Raw genomic sequence first — 20,849 nt, 5'->3', positions numbered from 1 at the left:
TGTCCCTGAGCCTTTGTACTCAAGGCCAACAGTCTACAGCTTGAGCCTACTTCTGGCATTTTCTTTTTGGTAGTTAGTTGGAGATAAGAGTCTTACAGGCTTTTCTGCCTGAACTTTAAGCTTCAATCCTCCTATTTCAGCCTCCTAAGTAGCTAGGATGACAGGTGTGGGGCACCAGCATCCAGCTCAAACCAAGATTTCTTCATGTGCTGTGGAACCAGCACTGGAACCTTTCATCGTGTATGATCCCCTCCCCTTCCCCCTCCCCCCAGGACCTGGCGTACACTGTAACGGTTTGTTGGTGAATGAGCATCTGTCTATGACAATACGACAGAAAAGTCCCATCCAATTCAGGTAAGCATCCTGGGTGGGGGTAAATCCTGATGTAGTTCTCCCACAGTTCTCCCTCCTCCCTCTTCCCACCCTCCTGGTGCCACCACACTTAACTGTTTTGGTTCTAAGGACGTGAGCCATGATGTACTCACTGGATTCCAGGGCCTCTGGGAGGCCGATCTTCTCAAGGATCTCTCTCCAGCGGCTGACCAGCTGTGTGGCACTCACTTTCCCACTCAGCTGTGAACAAGCTTGCCCTGAGGTGAAAGCCTGGCTCAAGGGGCCTCCTCTCCACTCCCTGGGGCCAGACAGGATGGTCCACCATATCCGGCCCCCAAGTTTCATGTTCCAGAGGTAGGATCCCTGAGGCATCCTGGGTCTCTGAATCTCCCAGAGTCCAGTACAGGTCCTGGGAATTGTCTCTACTCACAGCTAGTAGGCTGCAGATGGTGAAATCACAATCTCTGCTCCCCACAACATCCTCAACTGAGGTGGTCACCCTAGAGAGAGTTGGAGAAGAATCGGCAGCTGCCGGAGAAAGGCAGTCAAGGCACGATGTTCATAGCAGGAGACCATCTGCCTAGGGAACTCTGCTTGTGCTGCTTTGAACGTCATTGTTTGGTGGCTGAAATGGTCCATCTAATTTGAACCAGAATCCCAAGCATTAGTCAGAAATTGCCAGCTTCAAGGAAAAACCCTGGAAAAGCTGGCATTTCACATGTTCCAATCAAACTTAAAGGGTTCCAAAGTTAGTGGTCCCCTTTTCCTTCAAGACAGCCTACAGGGGGTTATAGAAAATGGCATTCAGAGAGCCCTAGCTAACTGCCATGTCCTGATCCCAAGCAGGCTCCAGCAGAGGGAACATACTTGCCTACAATTGCGCAGCTGGAAACAGTCCAGGAGGGACACAGATTGGAGTCTGCAGGACTCCAGGGAGGACTACCCACCAGTGCACTGCCCCTGGAGGGAATCCATGCCACCATTGGGGGCCTGGAGCCCCATGCCAAGATGCCCATGTACACCGTCAATACCCTGGGTAAGATTCCCCTCTCATCCTCGGTCGTGGTGAACCATCTGCCATGTCACACCGATCGTCACTTCCCAGACTCTCCTAGCTTCACAACCCCTGCCCTACTACCTCCCATCTCGTTCCCTATTTATATTTGGCAGACTCCTTCCCAACCTTGAATTAGCTCCAACTATACACACCAGAGCAGACTGGCTGGAAGAGTGCTGCTGTGGTCACAGTAGTCTAATGAGCCTTCTGGCTGAAGACAGAAGAGCAGGTGTCCACACTGGTCTGTGGTTCACACAGGCCTCCTAGGGGAGACCCACACAGGCCCAGCAGTTACCGTGGGCTGCAGGAAAGGGGAAGAAAGAGGTGGAAAGGAACATCTACTGAAACCTTCCCTAAAGGAGCCATGAAACGGTGAAAGAGAAAACAAAAATTGTGGCTGGTCTCCTAGTGGACATTAATGAAAAATGAACAACAAATAAAATGCTTTTGCTTTTTTTAGACATGGTGACTTAAATATATTTTCATTGTTCTCATCCTCCCTGCTCTCCCAACAAACAAACACACACACACACACACACACACACACACACACACACACACACACACAGACTCAGAGCAGTGCCTCTCCGGAGTTTCTTTCTCATCTGGGCAATGTACCAGCTTAAGCACAGGGTTTCCCTTGTCAGAACCAGGGGCAACCACCCAAAGGGAACAATGCTCTAATAATGCAGAACCACACTGCCTCCCCGTTTCTCCAGGGCCAGACCCTTCCCTTTGGGAACAACCAGCTTTGACTCTTCATTCACCAAATCTCTAGGCCAGGACGCTGGGTGAAGGAGTCCTGAGACACGTGGCTCTTCAGAGCCTGGACAGAAAACAAAGCAGGGGGTCATGGTGCCTCCAGAGAGGTGTCTGACCTGGGGTGGGGGCGTTGTTGGGGACTTTGATGGGGTTCTAAAGGCTATATACATGGATAGACTCTTGGGGAGGACTAGGAGACCAGATGGACTGGGAGCACTAGCAGAAGCTGGCAGAGCTGGGAAATGTGATCAAAAAGAGCTCAGGACAATGGCCAGGCCCTGAGTTCAAACCCCAGGGCTGGAAGAACAAAGCTTTGTTGAAGGCTTTTTATTTTGCTTTGAAAACACTTTATTCTTTGTGATAAGCATAACATGGGCCTCTTTCCTGGCCACCAATGGGCCATTAGATATCCCTTGAGTTTGGGTCGCCTCCCTGCAGCCTCTGCCTTACCCGACCCCCAGTTTAACCTTCCCATCATCCGGCTGATGGAGGCCTGAGAGAAACCCACCTGGCCACTTAATTCTGGTGGCTGCCAAGGCTTTTGAGAGTCAGTATGTCACATAGAGAGTCATCATCCGCATCAGTCTACAAGAGAAAGTGAGGGAGCACTCTTCCCCTGAGCCTGGGAGCTGTGGGCGGATCTGGATGTGGGGCATCTGGCGCAGGACGTGCTCCTTGGGGGAGTCCACTATGGGGTCAGGAACCCTGACCTCTCCTCTGGCAGTTTCCATGCTGTCTTCAAGTGGCAATTCTTCAAAACCTTTCTGATCCTCCCTCATTTCACCCACCACACGTCCTGAGGCATCTGAAGCAGTGTTGGTGGTGGGGTGGGGGGGTTCAGCCTGTGCTGGCATCTGGAGACTGCTGTCTGTGCCTTCCCTTGCTAGGAGTGACAGCAGCTCCCGCAGCACTCTCCTCTTTTCCATCTTTTCCTGCTACAGCCAGTGCATGCACTGGGCTTTCTTCCAGCACAGCTCATTCAGGACCAACATCTGCTCTTTACACACCATGAGGGACTCCTCGATGGTTTGGATGTGTGCCAACAGCTGGCTGCATCAATGGTGGAGCTCACCTGCTGGACTCTGGAAGTCCACCTCATCAGGCAGGTCATGGACGAAGCAGATTTTCTTCTCAGATGCCCATGTGTCCTGCTTCCCATCCCCATGCATGCTGTGGTGGCAGCTCATGGGGCAGAGGGCCTGTGGCTCCAGCTCAGTCTGGCACTGAGCTGCTGGGTTAGCCAGAGTGTGCCTGCAGCTGGCACACACTCCTGTGGCAGGATTTTCCCCCTGTGGATCTCAGCCTCCGAGTGTGCTAACAGAGCCTAGTCCATCTACCAGGCAACATGGAATGTGGGCATGGCCACCATTCTTGTATCCCTTTGGTCACAAAGAACCATGAAATAATGGTGTGCCCAGAATCCTGTGATGCAGGCAGAATGGACAGAGTGAAGATGACAGTGGCTCCCCCAGCCCCTTTCCCAGGGAACTCTGTCCAATTCAGTTGGGGACAAGAGGGTGACCTTCTTTAGCTGGATGGCTGCACAGATTGTTGTGTATGTGTGTTTGTTGCCAGTCCCAGACCTTGAACTCAGGATCTGGGCACAGTCCATGAACTGCTTTTGCTCAAGGCTAGCCCTCTACCACTGGAGCCACACGGCTCTACTTCTGGCTTTGTTGGCAGTGAAGTTGGACAGGGGTTTCAAGGACTTTCCTGCTTAAGGTGACTTTGACCATAGCCTTGTAAGTTTCAAGGAGGACCTGCGCTGCTGCTGCTGCTGCTGGCACCCTGCTCTGAGGCCTGGGCCCAGGAGGCTGGGGTGAGGCCTTGGTGGTTTCTAGTTCCCCCACCCTCTTTGGTGGTTTCTAGTTCTCCCCCCTTGGTGATTTCTAGCTCTCCCCTTGGTGGTTTCTAGTTCTCTCCTCTTTGGTGGCTTCTAGCTCCCCCACCTTGGTGGTTTCTAGTTCCCCCCAGTTTGGTGGTTTCTAGTTGTCCCTCTTTGGTGGTTTCTAGTCCTCCCCTTGGTGGTTTCTAGTTCCCCCTCTTTGGTGGTTTCTAGTTCCCCCAACTTGGTGGTTTCTACTTCCCCCCCAGTTTGGTGGTTTCTAGTTCCCCCTCTTTGGTGATTTCTAGTTCTCCCCCCCCCTTTTTGGTGGTTTCTAGTTCTCCCCTCTTTGGTGGTTTCTAGTTCTCTCCCCAGTTTGGTGGTTTGTAGTTCTCCCCTGTTTGGTGGTTTCTAGTGTCCCCCCCTCCTCTCCTGGTGGTTTCGGGTTCCCCCCTTCAGGGCCCGGGGCTGGTCTGGGGTTGTGGGGTGGGGAGGTGGTGGTGGATTTTCAGGTTGGGCCGGGTTGTTGGAGGCCGGGGCCTGGTCCTGTTGGCCTGTCTGTCTCTGTGTCTGTCTGTCTGTCTGTCTGTCCATCTGTCAGTCTGTCTGTTTGTGTCCCTGTCTGTCTGTCTGTCTGTCTCTGGGTCTGTCTGTCCATCTGTCCATCTGTCCGTCAGTCAGTTAGTCTGTCTGTGTCAGTCTGTCTCTCTCTGGGTCTGTCTGTCTGTCCGTCTCCTCTTGGTCTGTCTATGTCTGTCTGCCTGCCTCTCGGTCTGTCTGTCTCCTCTCCATCTGTCTTCCTTTCTGTCTGTCTGTCCATCTGCATCTCAGTCTGTCTGTGTCTCTGTCCATCTGCTTCTGTCGGTCTGTCCATCTCCTCTCAGTCTGTCTGTCTGTCTGTCTCCTCGCAGTCTGTTTGTCTTCCTCTTGGTCTGTCTGTCCACCTGGATGTCCATCTGCTTCTCCTGTCTGTCTGTCCATCCGGTCTTGGTCATCCATCCATCCCTTGTCTGTCTGTCTGTCTGTCCCTCAGTCTCTGCATCTGTCTGTCTCTGTCTGTCTGCAGGTCTGTCTGTGTCTGGGCCCCTGTCTGTCCGTGTGTCTGTCCGTGTGTGTGTGTCCATGTTTCTGTCTGTCCGTCTCCTCTCTGTCTGTCTCATTGTCTGTCTGTCTGTCCATCTGTCTCTGGATCTGTCTATCTGTCCATGTGTCATCTTCTCGGTCTGTCTGTCTGTCCGTCTCTGTGTCTGTCTGTCTGTCCGTCTCTGTGTCTGTCTGTCTGTCCGTCTGCCTCTCAGTCTCTCTGTCTGGGTCTGTCTGTCCTGTGTCTGTCTGTCTGTCTCCTCTCTGTCCATCTGTCTTCCTCTCTGTCTGTCTGCCTGTTGGTCTGTCTGTCCACCTGGCTGTCCATCTGCTTCTTCTGTCTGTCCATCTGTCTGTCCTGTCTTGATCATCTGTCCATCCCTTGTCTGTCTGTCTGTCCGTGTGTCATCCTCTCAGTCTGTTTGTTTCTGTGTCTATCTGTCTCCCCATCCATCCGTCTGTCCCCAACACCCGTCCTCTTCCCCCCTCAGGCCAGGCCGACTTTGACCTCGCCAACGGCCTGGATGACCCCGGTGAGTCCTGACCTCTCACCTTCCCCCCCCCCCATGGCTTCACCCTGGCCGCTAGGCCTCACGTGGGGCCTTGATCCAGCTGTGGGCCTGAATCCCATGTGACCCTTTGCCACCCCCTGAGGCCTTGGGGTCAGGGGTTGGGGGGGTCAGGGGAGGTCAGGGGTCACCACCCTCTCTCTTTTCCCCCGCAGATCCCTCCCCGAAGCCCATCTCGGATGAGTGGGGTCCTCCCACACACACACCAGGCCCACCCAGGGTGGGGAAACTGAGGTACGGCCCGCTCCTGGCACACAGGGCTGTACCTGCAGCTGCCTGACCTGCCCAGGCCGTGACCCCCGGGTCGGGATGGAGGTGAGCAGGGTCAGGAGGGGTCAGGGGGAATCAGGGGTCAGGGGAGGGAGGGGGTAAGGGGAGGTGGGGAGGCTGGCCTCCATCCTCCCTCACTCTCTCTCTCCCCGCAGACGTCTACCTCCCGCCCTGACGCCGGCCTCCACCCCAGCCCCAACCACCGCCAGGCACAGGAGGTGAGGACATGGAAGGGGGGAGGCCTGGATGTGGAGGCTGGGGATGGAGAGGCCCGGATGGAGAGGCCCGGATATAGGGAACCCAGTGTGGAGGCCCGGATTTATGGACTCGAATGTAAGGACCAGACATGGGAACCTGGATGTAGGGACCTGGATGTGGAGACCCCAGTGTGGAGACCCGGATGTAGAGACTCGGATGTGGAGACTCGGATGTGGAGACCCGGATGTGGAGACCCCAGTGTGGAGACCCGGATGTAGAGTCCCGGATGTAGGGACCCCAGTGTGGAGACCCAGATGAGGAGACCCCAGTGTGGAGACCCAGATGTAGAGACCCGGATGTGGAGACCCCAGTGTGGAGACCCGGATGTAGAGACCCGGATGTAGGGACCCAGACATGGGAACTTGGATGTAGGGACCCAGATGTGGAAGCCTGGATGTAGAGACCCAGATGTAGGGACCCCAGTGTGGAGACCCAGATGAGGAGACCCCAGTGTGGAGACCCGGATGTAGAGACCCGGATGTAGGGACCCAGACATGGGATCATGGATGTAGGGACCTGTATGTGGGTACCCCGATGTAGGGACCCGGATGTGGAGGCCGAGCTCCCAGGGCTGCGTCTCTCCTCCCCCTCCACCCCAGGTGCTGGCGACGAACACGTGATCCACAGAGACCCTCCAGGGTAAGTCCCGCCCCCTCGGCCACTCCACTTCCGGTCCCCTCATGATCTGGGCCCAGGCGTGTATTGGGACTTCCGGTCGGCATGAGAACTTCCGCTCCTGACAGTATGTGAACTTCTGGTCCAGAGTATTGGAACTTCCGGACCTGATTGGCAACTTCTGGTCCCTAGTATATAACAACTTCTGGTCCCGACTGGGTATTTCCGGTCCCTAGTGTATAGGAACTTCCGGTCCTGGTGATGGGGACTTACGGTCCCTAGTGTATAGGAACTTCCAGTCTTGATTTGAAGGGCATTTCCGGTCCCTAGTATATAGGAACTTCCGGTCTTGACTGGGCACTTCCGGTCCGTACTATATAGTAACTTCCAGTCCTGACTATGGGCACTTCCGGTCCCTAGTGTATAGGAACTTCCGGTCCTGACTATGGGGACTTCTGGTCCCTAGTGTGTAAGAACTTCCGGTCTTCACTGTGGAGACTTCCAGTCCCTAGTATATAACAACTTCTGGTCTTGACTATGGGGACTTCTGGTCCAAGTGTACAGAAACTTCTGGTCCTGATTGGAAGGGCACTTCCGGTCCCTAGGGGAGAGGAACTTCCGGTCCTGATTGGAAAGGCACTTCCAGTCCCTAGTGTACAGGAACTTCCGGTCCTGATTGGAAGGGCACTTCTAGTCCCTAGTGTAGAGGAACTTCCGGTATCTAGTGTATAAGAACTTCTGGTATTGACTATGGGGACTTCCGGTCCCTAGTGTATAGGAACTTCCGATTTTGACTGTGGAGATTTCCAGTCCCAAGTCTATAGGAACTTCTGGTCCTGACTGGGACTTCCCGTCCCTAGTATATAGAAACTTCCGGTCCTGATGGGAAGGGCACTTCCGGTCCTGATTGGAAGGGCATTTCCGGTCCCTAGTGTGTAGGAACTTCTGGTCTTGACTGTAGAGACTTCCGGTCCCTAGTATATAACAACTTCTGGTCTTGACTATGGGGACTTCCGGTCCCTAGTACACAAGAACTTCTGGTCTTGACTATGGAGACTTCCTGTCCCTAGTACACAAGAACTTCCGGTCTTGACACACTAGGGCACTTCCTGTCCCTGTTCATGGACACTTCCTGTCACGGCTGTGATAGCACTTCCGGTCAGGCACCCTTGTCCCGCCCCCTTCGCCTTGGCTCGCTTCCTGTTTTCCGGACACTTCCCGACCAGAAGATGCAGGAAGACGCCCCACACCCCCTTCCTGGATGTGTTCCCCCCCATTTCCAGGTCCGGTCCCGCCCCCTCCAGGCAGCGCGCTGGCCCATGTCGTGTCCCCCATTGTGTCCGTGGTGGTTGTGGCCCTGGTGGGTGCCGCCATCACCTACTTCTAGTCTGTAGGTCCAGACGCTGCTTCCGGGGCACGGGCCGGGATGCAGGTGGGAACCACCCCCTCCCAAGGTGCCCGGATGAGGGGGACGCGGGGCGGAGCCTCCCATGATCCCCCGCGGGTGCTGTAGCCTGTGCCTCCCCTCCCCCTCAGGCCTCGCCCCAGTGTGAGGCTGGATTCGAACCCAGGGCCTCCAGCAGCAGGCAGAAGTGGAAGCATAAGAAGGAGCCTGGGGGAGAGGGACGAATAAAATCAACGTAAAGTGCACATGCGCGCTGTCAGGCCTGTCTGCCCCGCCCATCTTTCCATGGCACATGCGCAGGCTCCGCCTCTTTGGAACCACTCCCTGCACATGCGTGGTGCGCGAGCCCAGGTAGCCTTTCCCTTCCCCTCTGGCCCCTGCTCAGTGTGGAGACAGGCACAGGGCGGGACAGGATGGTGATGGACAGCTAGAGTGTCCAGTCAGTCACTTGTGGGCGGGGCTTCGGCTTGACAGGACCTAAGACCGAGTAGGAGGCGGGGCCTGGAGGTAAATGAAAGCTTGTGTGGCCACCCAATTGCAAGGGGCGTGGCCTGAAGTTGACAGGACACTTGATAATACAAGGGGGCATGGCCTGAAGGTGACAGACAGGACACATGATTATACAAGAGGGCGTGGTCTGAAGGTGACAGACAGGACAAATGTCCACACAACAGCCAGGGGGCGGGACCTGGAGGAGACAGACAGCCCCTGTGGCCTTTCAACAGCCATTGGGCGGGGCCTGGAGGTGACAGACAGCCTCTATGGCCTTCCAACAGACAGGGGGCGGGACCTGGAAGAGACAGACAGCCCCTGTGGCCTTCCAACAGCCAGGAGGCGGGACCTGGAAGTGAAGGACAGTCCCTGTGCCCATATATTCACTAGTGGGCGGGACCTCTGGGTGATGGGCACCCACAGCGTCCATAGAGCTAGCCACGAAGAGGCGTGGCTTCACACATATCGACTCTCCAGCTATTGGCTTAGCAGGGGGCGTGGCCCAGGGATGATTGACAACACACCCTGCCTTTCAATATCACCCAAGGAAGAGGCGGGACTGGACCCCCAGCTTCCCTGGGCCGGGCCAAAGGATGGAGAGACAGGCGTGTCAGCCAATAAGAGCGGGGGCGTGGCTAGAGGAGTCCCCGGGGAAGCCAATGGGTCCCTCCCTCCAGAGAAGACCCGGATGTCGTGCAGGTTCAATGCATCCTAGGCCTAGGGAGACACAGACCTCCGACCTCGACTTATCCTACCAGGATAAGGAGCTATAGGCCCATCTGGGTCAATCTCTGGAGAGGTCATTGGGGTCCCCTGGGACAGGCACAGAAGGGGAAGAGGTCGCAGGCCTGGTCATCCACCCATCCATCCACCCAACCACCCCCACCTCCCTTAGAGTGGTTCAACATCTGGGTACCCCACATCTCCAATCCCACTGGGCCAATCTGAATCCGAGTTCAGGTAGTTAGGGGCGGGACTGTAGTGTGAGGTCCAATCAGCAGCGAGTTGGATTTGTGGGGGGGGGGGCTAAGGGACGTTTCTTACAGCTGGACCAATGACAAGTGAATTAGGAAAGTGAGGACGGGGCTTTCATGGAATAGGCCAATCAGGTGTGAATCTAGGTGGTGGGACGTCCTGGAGGAGGGCGAGACCAAGCCTGTATCATAGCAATCCACCGGAAATGGTCTGAAATGGAAGGCGGGACTAGTCCAATACCCTAGCAACCACTGGAAATGGCCTGAAATGGAAGGTGGGATCAGCCCTGTATTCTAGCAATGACCGGAAATGGTCTGAAATGGAAGGCGGGACCAGTCCTATACCCTAGCAATGACTAGAAGTGGCCTGAAATGGAAAGTGGGACTAGTCCTATACCTTAGCAATGACCAGAAATGACCTGAAATGGAAGGTGGGACTAGTCTTATACCCTAGCAATGACCGGAAGTGGCCTGAAATGGAAGGCGGGACCAGTCCTATACCCTCTGAACGGCCTGAAGTGGCCTGAAATGGAAGGTGGGAGTAGTCCTATACCCTAGCAATGACCGGAAATGACCTGAAATGGAAGGTGGGACTAGTCCTATACCCTAGCAATAACCAGAAGTGGCCAGAAATGGAAGGTGGGACCAGTCCTATACCCTAGCAATGACCAGAAATGGCCTCAAATGGAAGGCAGGACCAGCCCTGTATCCTAGCATCAACCAGAAATGACCTGAAATGGAAAGCAGGATCAGTGCCCGGCCTCTGACCCCCGTGACCCCTAACCCTGCCGTGGGGTGCGGTGCTCACGAGGTTTTATTGTGTGAGAAGTTAGAGGACATAGGCCCGGATGTGACAGGGCCCCAGATGGGAGGCTGGGGAAAGGCCACGGATGGGAGGCCCAAGGTGGAGGTCCAGGATGAGAGGCTCAGGATGTGAGAGTCCCCGGATGTGGGAATCCCTGGGTCTGAGAATCCCCAGATGTGAGACTCTCTGAATGTGAAAATCCCCGGATGTGGGAATCCCCGGATGTAAGACTTCCCCAGATGTGAGAATCCCTGGATGCGAGAATCCCCAGATGTGAGAATCCCCGGATGTGAGAGTCTCTGGATGTGAGATTTCCCCAGATGTGGGAATTCCCTGGTCTGAGAATCCCTGGATGTGGGAATGCCTGGATATGAGAATCCCTGGATGTGGGAATCTCTGGATATGAGAATCTCTGGATGTGAGAATCTGTTTGTAGGAATCCCCAGATGTGAGAGTCTCTGGTTGTGAGAATCCCCGGGTATAAAAGTCCCCGGATGTGGGATTCCCCGGATGTGTGAATTCATCCCTGGGAATCCCCGGATGTGTCAGCAGAAGTGAGAATCCCCGGATGTGAGAATCCCTGGATGTAGGAATCCCCGGATGTGAGAGTCTGTATGTGGGAATCCCCGGATGTGGGAACCTCTGTATTTGAGTATACCCGAATGTTTAATACCCGGATGTGAGTCCCCGGATGTGAAAGTCGCAGGCCAGGATCTGCCGTAGCCCCGGGCAGTTGGGGGTTGGGGGTCGGGTCGGGGTCAGAGGTCGGGGATCAGGCGGTCGCAGGCGCAGAGTGGTCCGGGCGCGCAGCAGGGCTGCAGGCGCGGGTTCCAGGTGTTGTGTGCAGGGGCGAGGGGCGGGGCCGCGCGGGGGCGGGGCCACGCGGGGGCGGCGCGTGCGCAGCATCCAGGCCACCGTGGCCTCCACGCGCCTGCGCGTCGCCATCGGGCCCCGCAGCGGGCGGGTCTCCCCCGGGTCCACCGTCAGGTCAAAGAGCAGTGGCCGCCGGTGGCGGGTCATGCGCTCCCCGGAGCAGGCGCAGGCAGGGAAACCGATGCAGGTGCCCGAGCCCGGCGGGTCGAAGCGCGGAGTGGCGAAGTGCAGCTTCCACACCGTGCGGCCTGCGGTGGGGGTGGGGGGAGTAACATCCAGGGCCTCACATCCGGGGATTCCCATCCGGGAATTCACATCCAGGACATCACATCCGGGGATTCACATCAGGGCATTCACACGCAAGACCTTACATCCGGGGATTCCCATCAAGGACCTCACATCTGGGTATTCACATCTGGGTAGTCCCATCTAGGACTTCACATCCAGGGATTCACATTCAGGACCTCACATCCGGGACCTCACATCCGGGGATTCCCATCCAGTACCTCACATCTGGAGCCTCACATCTGGGAATTCCCATCGGGGACTTCACATCCGGGACTTTACATCCGGGGATTCCCATCTCATGCCTTCCATCCAGGTCCTCACATCCCGGGATTCCCACATCCGGGGATTCCCACATCCACCCCCAGGCCTTGCATCCGGGTCTCTGCGTGCATGCATGCAGCTCCCTTTCCCACCCCGGGGCCCGGCGGAGGTGGAGGCACTCACTTGGGCGGTCGAACCAGCGCACAGCGTGCAGCCGGGCCTCGCAGTAGTGCAGCAGGAAGTCGTGGCCTGCGGCCTGCGCCATCCCCAGCAGCGCGGACATCAGGTTCCGGCCATCCACCTCCCTGCAGGACCCGGATGTGCAGGCTTCTGAGCACTCAGAGACCCGGATGTCCAGGCCAGAGCCCCCAGAGACCCGGATGTGCAGGCCAGAGATCCCAGAGACCTGGATGTCAAGGCTTGAGCATTTAGAGACCCGGATGTGCAGGCTTCTGAGCCCTCAGAGACCTGAATGTGCAGGCTTCTGAGACCTTCATGACCCAGATGTCCAAGCTCCTGAACACTCAGAGACCAGGATGTGCAGGCTTCTGAGCGCTCAGAGACCCGGATGTGCAGGCCAGAGATCCCAGAGACCCGGATGTCCAGGTTTCTGAGCCCTCAGAGACCCAGATGTGCAGGCCAGAGCCCCCAGAGACCCGGATGTGCAGGTCCAAGACCTAGGCCTCTGGTCTTACAGACCTGGATGTGCAGGCCTGAGGCCTCAGATACCCGGATATCCAAGCTTCTGAGCGCTCAGAGACCCGGATGTGCAGGCCAGAGATCCCAGAGACCTGGATGTGAAGGCTTGAGCATTTAGAGACCCGGATGTGCAGGCTTCTGAGCCCTCAGAGACCTGGACGTGCAGGCTTCTGAGACCTTCAAGACCCAGATGTCCAGGCTCTTGAACACTCAGAGACCCGGATATCCATGCTTCTGAGCACCCAGAGACCTGGATGTGCAGGCCTGAGATCCCAGGATGTGCAGGCTTCTGAGCCCTCAGAGACCCAGATGTGCAGCCCTGAGCCCTCAGAGACCCGGATGTCCAGGCCTGAGTCCTCAGAGACCCAGATGTACAGGCTTCTGAGTTCTCAGAGGCCCGGATTTGCAGGCCTGAGCCCTTAGTTACCCGGATGTAAAGGCTTCTGAGCCCCCAGAGACCCAGATGTCAAGGCCTGAGCCCCGGGTCTTGGGTCTCAGAGACCTGGATGTGCAGGCTCCTGAGCCCCCAGAGACCCAGATACGCAGATCTGAGCCCTCAGAGACCTGGATGTGCAGGCTTCTGAGCCCCCAGAGACCCGGATGTGCAGGCCTCAGCCTCCCCCCCTTGGGATCCCCGAGGCCCAGGATGACCCCCCTTCCCCCCCACCCCGTGGGGACCCAGGCCGGCGAACTCCTACCTGTCCGCTGGAACCCAGCCCCCGGCCAGGCGCACCACAGTGGGGAACAGGTCCATGAGGCTGGTGGGCTCAGGCACCAGGCGCCCTGCGGGCAGCATCCCAGGCCAGCGCACCAGCCCAGGGACCCGGATGCCGCCCTCCCAGCCGCCCATGCCTTTGCCACCTGCAAGGGGGGGGCAAAGGGCAAAGGTCAAGGGGCGGGGGCGGGCCGCGTGGGAGGCCCCGCCCACCCTGCCTCAGTTTCCCCCTCGCCTCGGTGCACGCTGTTGGAACCCCCGAGGCGGGTGCCCCCAGCCCGGGCCTCAAGCGAGGCACCGTGGTCCGACGTGAAGTAGACGAGGGTGCGACGCCCCAGCCCCGCACCGTCCAGCGCCACCAGCAGTCGCCCTGCAGGGGGAGGAAAATGGGTCCATGCCTCAGTTTACCCCCAGCGTCCACCGTGCCTCGGTTTACCCCCAACATGCACCATGCCTCACTTTACCCCCAATGTGCACTGTGCCTTAGTTTACCCAAATGCACTTTGCCTCAGTTTACCCAAGTGCACCGTGCCTCAGTTTACCCCAACCCGCTGACCCCGTCCCAGTGCCTCAGTTTACCCCCATCCCGGTGCCTCAGTTTACTCAACCCACTCACCTCATCCCCGTGCCTCAGTTTACCCAACATGCCCAGTGACTCAGTTCACCCAAATACACCGTGCCTCAGTTTATTCCAATACCCAGTGACTCAGTTTACCCAACATGCACCGTGCCTCAGTTTACCCCTATACGCGGGCCTCAGTTTACACACATCCACCGTACCTCAGTTTACCCAAATGCACCGTGCATGAGTTCACCCTGAACATGCACCGTGCTTTAGTTTACCCAACATGCACCGTGCCTCAGTTTACCCAAGTGCACCGTGCCTCAGTTTACCCCCAACATGCCCAGTGACTCAGTTTACCCAAGTGCACCGTGCCTCAGTTTACCCCAACCCATTGACCCCGTTCCCATGCCTCAGTTTCCCCCATCCCACTCACCCCATCTCCGCGCCTCAGTTTCCCCCAACCCACTCACCCCACCCCCGTGCCTGTTTCCCCATCCCGCTCATCCCGTCCCTGTGCCTCAGTTTCCCCATCCCACTCACCCCACCCCCGTGCCTCAGTTTCCCCCATCCCACGCACAGTGCCTCAGTTCTTCCCCTCCCTGCACTCACCCACCATCCAGTCGAGCTCCTCCACATTGTCGCCGTAGGCGCCGTGCGCGCTGCGGCCCCGGAAGGCAGGTGAGGTGACCAGCAGGACGTGGACGTGGAGGAAGGAGACGAGGAGAAGGAAGGGGCGGGCCTGGATCCTGCGGAACCACGTCAGACCCCGCCTCCATCATCAATAAACTCACTGATAACCGACCTGATCAGGTATTGCCAATAATCGATCAGATGATTGATAATCGATCCTGATCTGATCAGATAATACCAATAATCGATCGTGATGTGATTGATAATACCAATAATCGATCATGATCTGATCGATAATACCAATAATCAATAGAGATCTGATCGAAAATACCAATAATTGATCGTGAACTGATCAATTATTACCGATAATCGTACAGATAAGATCAGTTATTACCAATAATCAAACATCATCTGATCAATATGACCAATAATAGAACATGAGCTAATCAGATATTACTAATAATCGAACAGGATCTGATCAATAATACCAATATTTGATCGTGATGTGATCGATAATGCCAATAATCGAACATCATCTGATCAATAATACCAATAATTGAACATGAGCTGATCAGTTATTACCAATAATCGAACATCATCTGATCAGTTATTACCAATAATCGATCATGATCTGATCAATACTACCAATAATCGATCGTGGTCTGATCTGAGGTCTACCAGATGTCTCTACAGATCTACTAGATGGAACATCCAGGGACCTGAGGTCTACCAGATGTCTATAGAGATATACTAGCTGTAACATTCAAGGATTTGAGGTCTACCAGATGTCTATAGAGATCTATTGATGGAACATCCAGGGATTTGAGATTGACCAGTTGACTTTAGAGATCTACTGGATGTACATCCGGGGATCTGAGGTCTACCAGATGCCTATAGAGATCTCCTAGTGGAACATTCAGGGATTTGAAGTTGACAGTTGACTATAGAGATCTACTGGATGTACATCCGGGGATCTACCAGTTTACTATGGAGATCTAGTAGATGGCATCTGTCCCCCTCCCCAACCCCAGGCTGACCTGTGGATGAAGGCCTCAGCCTCCCGCAAGAAGAGCCCCACACTGGCCTCGAAACTCAGAGGCTGCTGGATGACCTGGTGATCCCTCATCAGGAAGCAGTCGGTGTGGACGATGAAGACACCTAGGAGGTGGGAGGTGCAGGCCAGGAGCAAGGCCCCACATCCGGGGCCCAGCACCCAGGGCATCCAGCGCAGGCCCAGCAGGCCCGTGAGCTTCCCAGCGGCCAGGCAGAGCAGGGAAAGCAGCAGCAGCTGCGCCCCCAGGTCCAGGGGCCCTTGCAGACGCGCTCCCTTCTCCGAGGGCTCCGCTTGCAGGCAGTCCCCCATCAGGGTGAAGGGGACCCCGAAGAAGGAGTCGAACACGTGGTTCAGGGGGTGGTGGCAGTGGTCAGTGGGGGACTCACAGTTGAGGTCCAGGTGCCATTTGCCTGGAGGGGAAGAGATGGATGGATGAGTGAATGGATGGGTGGATGGGTGATTGGATGGGTGGATGGGTGGATGGATGGATGGATGGGTGGATGGATAGATGGATGGATGGATGGATGGGTGGGTGGATGGATGGATGGATGAATAGGGGAATGGGTGGATGGATGGATGCACAGTGGATGGATGGATGGGTGGATGGGTGGATGGATGGATGGATGGATGGTTGGATGGGTGGGTGGATGGATGGATGGATGGATGGGTGGATGGATGGGTGGGTGGGTATATGTATGTATGTATGTATGGATGGATGGGTGGATGGATGGATGGATGGGTGGATTGATGGGGGATGTGTGGGTGGATGGATGACTTCTCTCTTACCTATGAGGCCGGTGGCATATCCCTGCTCCTGCAGGATCTTGGCGAAGGTGATCTCGGAGGTGGGCAGCCCGCCCGACACGGCCGCCCACTGCAGCACGCGTGCCCCGTTGGTGGTCACCATGCCTTCCAAGAGAGAGGAGAAGGACCCTAGGTCAGTGATGATGGCATCCTGGGTCAGGAGGGGGCATCTAGCACCTTCAGGGGGAAGGCCTGCTGTGTCTGGGATAGTCTGGGACCTGCCCACCCGGGGTGGAAAGGACCCCAGCCCTGTGAGCCCCCGGGGGAAACCAATATGGCATCACTTCCGGTTTCCTGGCGGTTCAGGGGGGAAGTCCCAGAGTCTCAGGGATTTGAACTAGAGATCCTCAGAGTAGTCCTCCCCTCCCTCTGGTGGACCACAGTGCCCTAGATGTTGGGCCTCAGTTCCCTGGATGTTGGACCTCAGGTCCCCGGATGATGGAGTTCAGTGCCCTGTATGGTAGATATCAGGACCCCAGATGTTGGACTTCAGTTACCCGGATGTTGTAGCTCAGTTCCCTGGATGTTGGATCTTACTACCCCGATATTGGAGCTCAGATTCGGGTATGTTGGCCCTCAGATCCCCAGATGTTGGAGCTCAGTTCCCCGGATGTTGGGGCTCAGGTTCCTGGATGATGGATCTTAGTACCCCGGATGGTGGATGTCAGGTCCTCAGATGTTGGAGTTCAGTTCCCAGAATGTTAGGCCTCAGATCCCCGGATGTTGGGTCTTAGTACAATGGATGTTAGAGATAAGGTCCCTGGATGTTAGAGCTCAGTGCCCCGGATGGTGGTGCTCAGTTCACCGGATGTTGGGCTTTAGATCCCTGGATGTTGGGTCTCAGATCCCCAGATGTTGGATATCAGGTCCAGGGATGTTGGATCTTAGTACCCCGGATGTTGGCTCTCAGATCCCCGGATGTCCCGCCCCCACCTCCCCCCCACCGCCCCCTCTGTTCCCCGGATGTCCCCCCCATACCGACCCAGGTGCACAGGGTAGCGTCCCGTCAGGAAGGCTGCGCGGCTTGGGCTGCAGACGGACGCTGCCGCCAGGTGCTGGGTCAGCCGCACGCCATCCCGGGCCAGGCCGTCCAGGTGCGGGGTGCTGTGGGGGGGGAGAGGGAAACTGAGTCACAGCCAAGAACATACGGGGACCTGGGGTCTAACATCCGGGGATCTAATGCCCAACATCCCAGGAGCTGAACTCCAACATCCGGGGCCCTGAGATCCCACATCCAGGGATCTAAGATCCAACATTCGGGGACCTGAGATCGCACATCCGGGGTACTAAGATCCAACATCTGGGGACCTGAGGTCCAACATCTGGGGACCTGGCATCCAACATCTGGGAACCTGAGGGCCAACATCTGGAGATCTAAGATCCAACATCTGGGGCCCTGAGATCCCACATCCAGGGTACTAAGATCTATATCTGTGGACTGGGCTCCTACATCCGGGGATCTAAGGCCCAACATCCGGGGACCTGAGGGCCAAACATCCGGGTATCTGATCTCCAACATCCGTGGACCTGACATCCAACATCCGAGGTACTAAGATCCAACATCCGGGGAATTGAATTCCAACATCCAGGGACCTAACATCCAACATCCAGGGATCTGAGGTCCACTAGATGTTTATACAGTTCTCCTGGTGGAACATCCGGGGAACTTAGCTCCAACATCCGGGGATCTAAGGCCCAATATCCGGGGACCTGAGGGCCTACATCCAGGCAACTAAGATCCAACCCCTGGACCTGAGCTCAAAAATCCGGGGACCTGCTCTCCAACATCTGGGACACTAAGATCCAACATCCAGGGATCTGATCTCCAACATCCGGGGGCCTGATCTCCAACATCTGGGGTACTAACATCTAACATCTGGGAACCTGATTTCCCACATCTGGGGTATACTAAGATTTAACATCCGAGGACCTGATCTCCAACATCCGGGGCACTAACATCCCACATCCGGGGATCTGATATCCAACATCCGGGGACCTGATCTTCAACATGCAGGGAACTGAGATCTACATCCTGGGAATTGAACTCCAACATCCGGGGACCTAACATCCAACATCCGGGGACCTGAGGTCCACTAGATGTCTATACAGTTCTCCTGGTGGAACATCCGGGGAACTGAGCTCTAACATCCAGGGTACTAACATGTAACATCCGGGGACCTGATCTCCAACATCCGAGGACCTGACATCTAACATCCGGGGTACTAACATCTAACATCCAGGGACCTGATCTCCAACATCCGGAGCACTAACATCTAACATCCGGGAACCTGATTTCCCACATCCGGGGCATTAAGATCTAACATCCTTGGACCTGTCCTCCAACATCCGGGCCACTAACATCCCAAATCCGGGGATCTGATATCCAACATCTGGGGTACTAATATCTAACATCCGGGGACCTGATATCCAACATCCGGGACACTAAGATCTAACATCCAGGCAACTGGTATCCTACATCTGGAGGAATAAGATCCAACATCCGGGGTCTGAGCTACAAATCCGGGGTACTAATATCTAACATCCGGGGACCTGAGCTCCCACATTCGGGGCACTAACTTCCAACATCTGGGGACCTGAACTCCTACATCCGGGGCACTGAAGTCCAATATCTGGGGACATGATCTCTCACATCCGGGGGTACTAAGATTTAACATCCTTTAACCTGATATCCAACATCCGGGGCACTAACATCCAACATCCGGGGACCTAGTCTCCAACATCCGGGGTACTAATATCCAACATCCGGAGAACTGAAGTCCAACATCCCGGAACCTGATTTCCCACATCCAGGGCATTAAGATTTAACATCCGGGGACCTGATATCCAATATCCGGGGCACTAAGATCCAACATCCGGGGATTTGATATCCAACATCCACGATAGTAACATCCAACATCCGGGGAACTGAGTTACTAGATGTCTATGCAGTTCTCCTGGTGGAACATCCAGGGATCTGAGCTCCCACATCCGGGAAACTAAGGCTCCACATCCGGGCCTCCCCCTCTGCTCACCGCAGGCTGTGGTTCCCGAAGCTGCCCAGGTCGCCCAGGCCAAGGTCATCGGCCAAGAGCAGCAGGAAGTTGGGGCGCAAGGGGTGGGGCCTGCGCAGGGGCCAGGGGGGAGGAGGAGGAGGAGGAGGAAGGCGAGGGGTGGGGCTGCGCAGCCGCTGTGCGACCTGAGGAGGAGACAGAGGAGGAGGAGGGGTGGATGGGTGAATGGAAGGGTGGATGGATGGATGGATGGGTGAATGGATGGGTGGATGGATGGATGGATAGGTGGATGGGTGGATGGATGAGTGGATGAGTGGATGGGTGGATGGGTGGATGGATGGATGGTTGGATGGATGGTTGGATGGATGAGTGGATGGGTGGATGGGTGGATGGGTGGATGGATGGATGGGTGGATGGATGGATGCACAGTGGATGGATGGATGGGTGGATGGATGGATGGATGGGTGGGTGGGTTTATGGATGGATGGGTGGATGGATGAATGGATTGTTGGGTGGACGGATGGATGGGTGGGTGGATGGATGGATTGATGAATAGGTGGATGGGTGGATGGATGGATGGATGGATGGGTGGATGAATAAGTGGATGGGTGGATGGATGGATAGGGATATGAATGGATGCATGGATGCTTGGATGGATGGATGGATGGATGGATGGATGGATGGATGGATGGATGGGTGGGTGGGTGGATGGATGGTTGGGTGGATGGATGGATGGATGGGTGGATGGGAGGAGGGATGGAAGGACTCCCCCTCCCTCCAGGCCCTCTCCTGACCAACATGGCTTCCAGGATCGCGTACTTCCCATGATGCTCCCGGTTTCCTGGAAGAGAAGGCCGGAAGCAGGAAGTGGGGAAGAGCTGAGGAACATCCGGCCACCACAGGGCCAGGCTGCTGTTGCCCCCACCAGTACATCAGCCCCTCACCTCGTCTTTCCTGGCCTGTGGCGGGACCCTGCAGCCCCCACCCCGGGGCATGGTGGGACATCCGGGGGGGGGCTCCAAAAAGCAATCGAAGCCCCCTCACCCCGGGTCCCCACACCTCTCCCCGTGTTCCCCAGAGGACGAACTTACATCCACAGTTCTCTGCCATCAGCTCCTGGGCCTGCTGCTCTCCCTGCCAGCCAGGAAGCTGGCAGGGCTCAAATGTCCACGTCACTCCAGCAGCCAGAACTCACAACCCCCCTCCAAAATAAAAGTCCCCTTGTTCCTTGGAAAGCACCACATCCCCCCTCCAAAATAAAAGTCCCCTTTGTTCCTTAGAAAGGAACAGGATGTGGTGCTGAAGGTGAAGGTGGGGAAGGAAGGGAAAAGCCCGGAGTTGCTGGGCTGAGCGCCAAGAAATTGCCAGGCCTGGCAGAGGCAGGAGGAAGGGGAGGAGGGAAACCTCGAGAACTACATGGAGGGCTGCAATAAGAGTCAGGACCTTCAGGGAGCGTGGCCAGTGCCCAGGGGGTGTGGACTGCACTCAGTAGGGCGTGGCC

General features: G+C 56.2%; 1 protein-coding gene across 1 annotated transcript; it reads right to left on the bottom strand.

The window, feature by feature from the left end:
• Positions 1-10,404: 10,404 nt before the first annotated feature.
• LOC138812348 (arylsulfatase L-like) lies at positions 10,405-20,540 on the bottom strand. The gene is made up of 11 exons (XM_070000327.1): positions 20,440-20,540; positions 20,143-20,189; positions 19,370-19,533; positions 17,320-17,441; positions 16,320-16,442; positions 15,517-15,943; positions 14,459-14,595; positions 13,520-13,654; positions 13,268-13,430; positions 12,054-12,175; positions 10,405-11,569 (listed from the first exon to the last, which is right to left on the bottom strand). The coding sequence occupies exons 2-11, from the start codon at positions 20,146-20,148 to the stop codon at positions 11,115-11,117; spliced, it is 1,854 nt and encodes a 617-aa protein (XP_069856428.1). The 5' UTR covers positions 20,149-20,189; positions 20,440-20,540; the 3' UTR covers positions 10,405-11,114.
• Positions 20,541-20,849: the final 309 nt, after the last annotated feature.

Source organism: Dipodomys merriami, unplaced genomic scaffold, assembly GCF_024711535.1.
Source record: "Dipodomys merriami isolate MVZ:Mamm:240054 unplaced genomic scaffold, mDipMer1.0.p SCAF_565, whole genome shotgun sequence".
Lineage (NCBI taxonomy): Eukaryota > Metazoa > Chordata > Mammalia > Rodentia > Heteromyidae > Dipodomys > Dipodomys merriami.
Note: the sequence above shows the minus strand (reverse complement) of the source record. Positions and strands in the feature narration are given on the sequence as shown.

Coding starts and splice junctions, on each gene's coding strand:
- LOC138812348 (XM_070000327.1), bottom strand. Junction 16,443..17,319: donor ACGCTACCCTGTGCACCTGG/GTCGGTATGGGG, acceptor CTCTCTTGGAAG/GCATGGTGACCACCAACGGG. Junction 12,176..13,267: donor GGCTGGGTTCCAGCGGACAG/GTAGGAGTTCGC, acceptor CGGGTCCTGCAG/GGAGGTGGATGGCCGGAACC.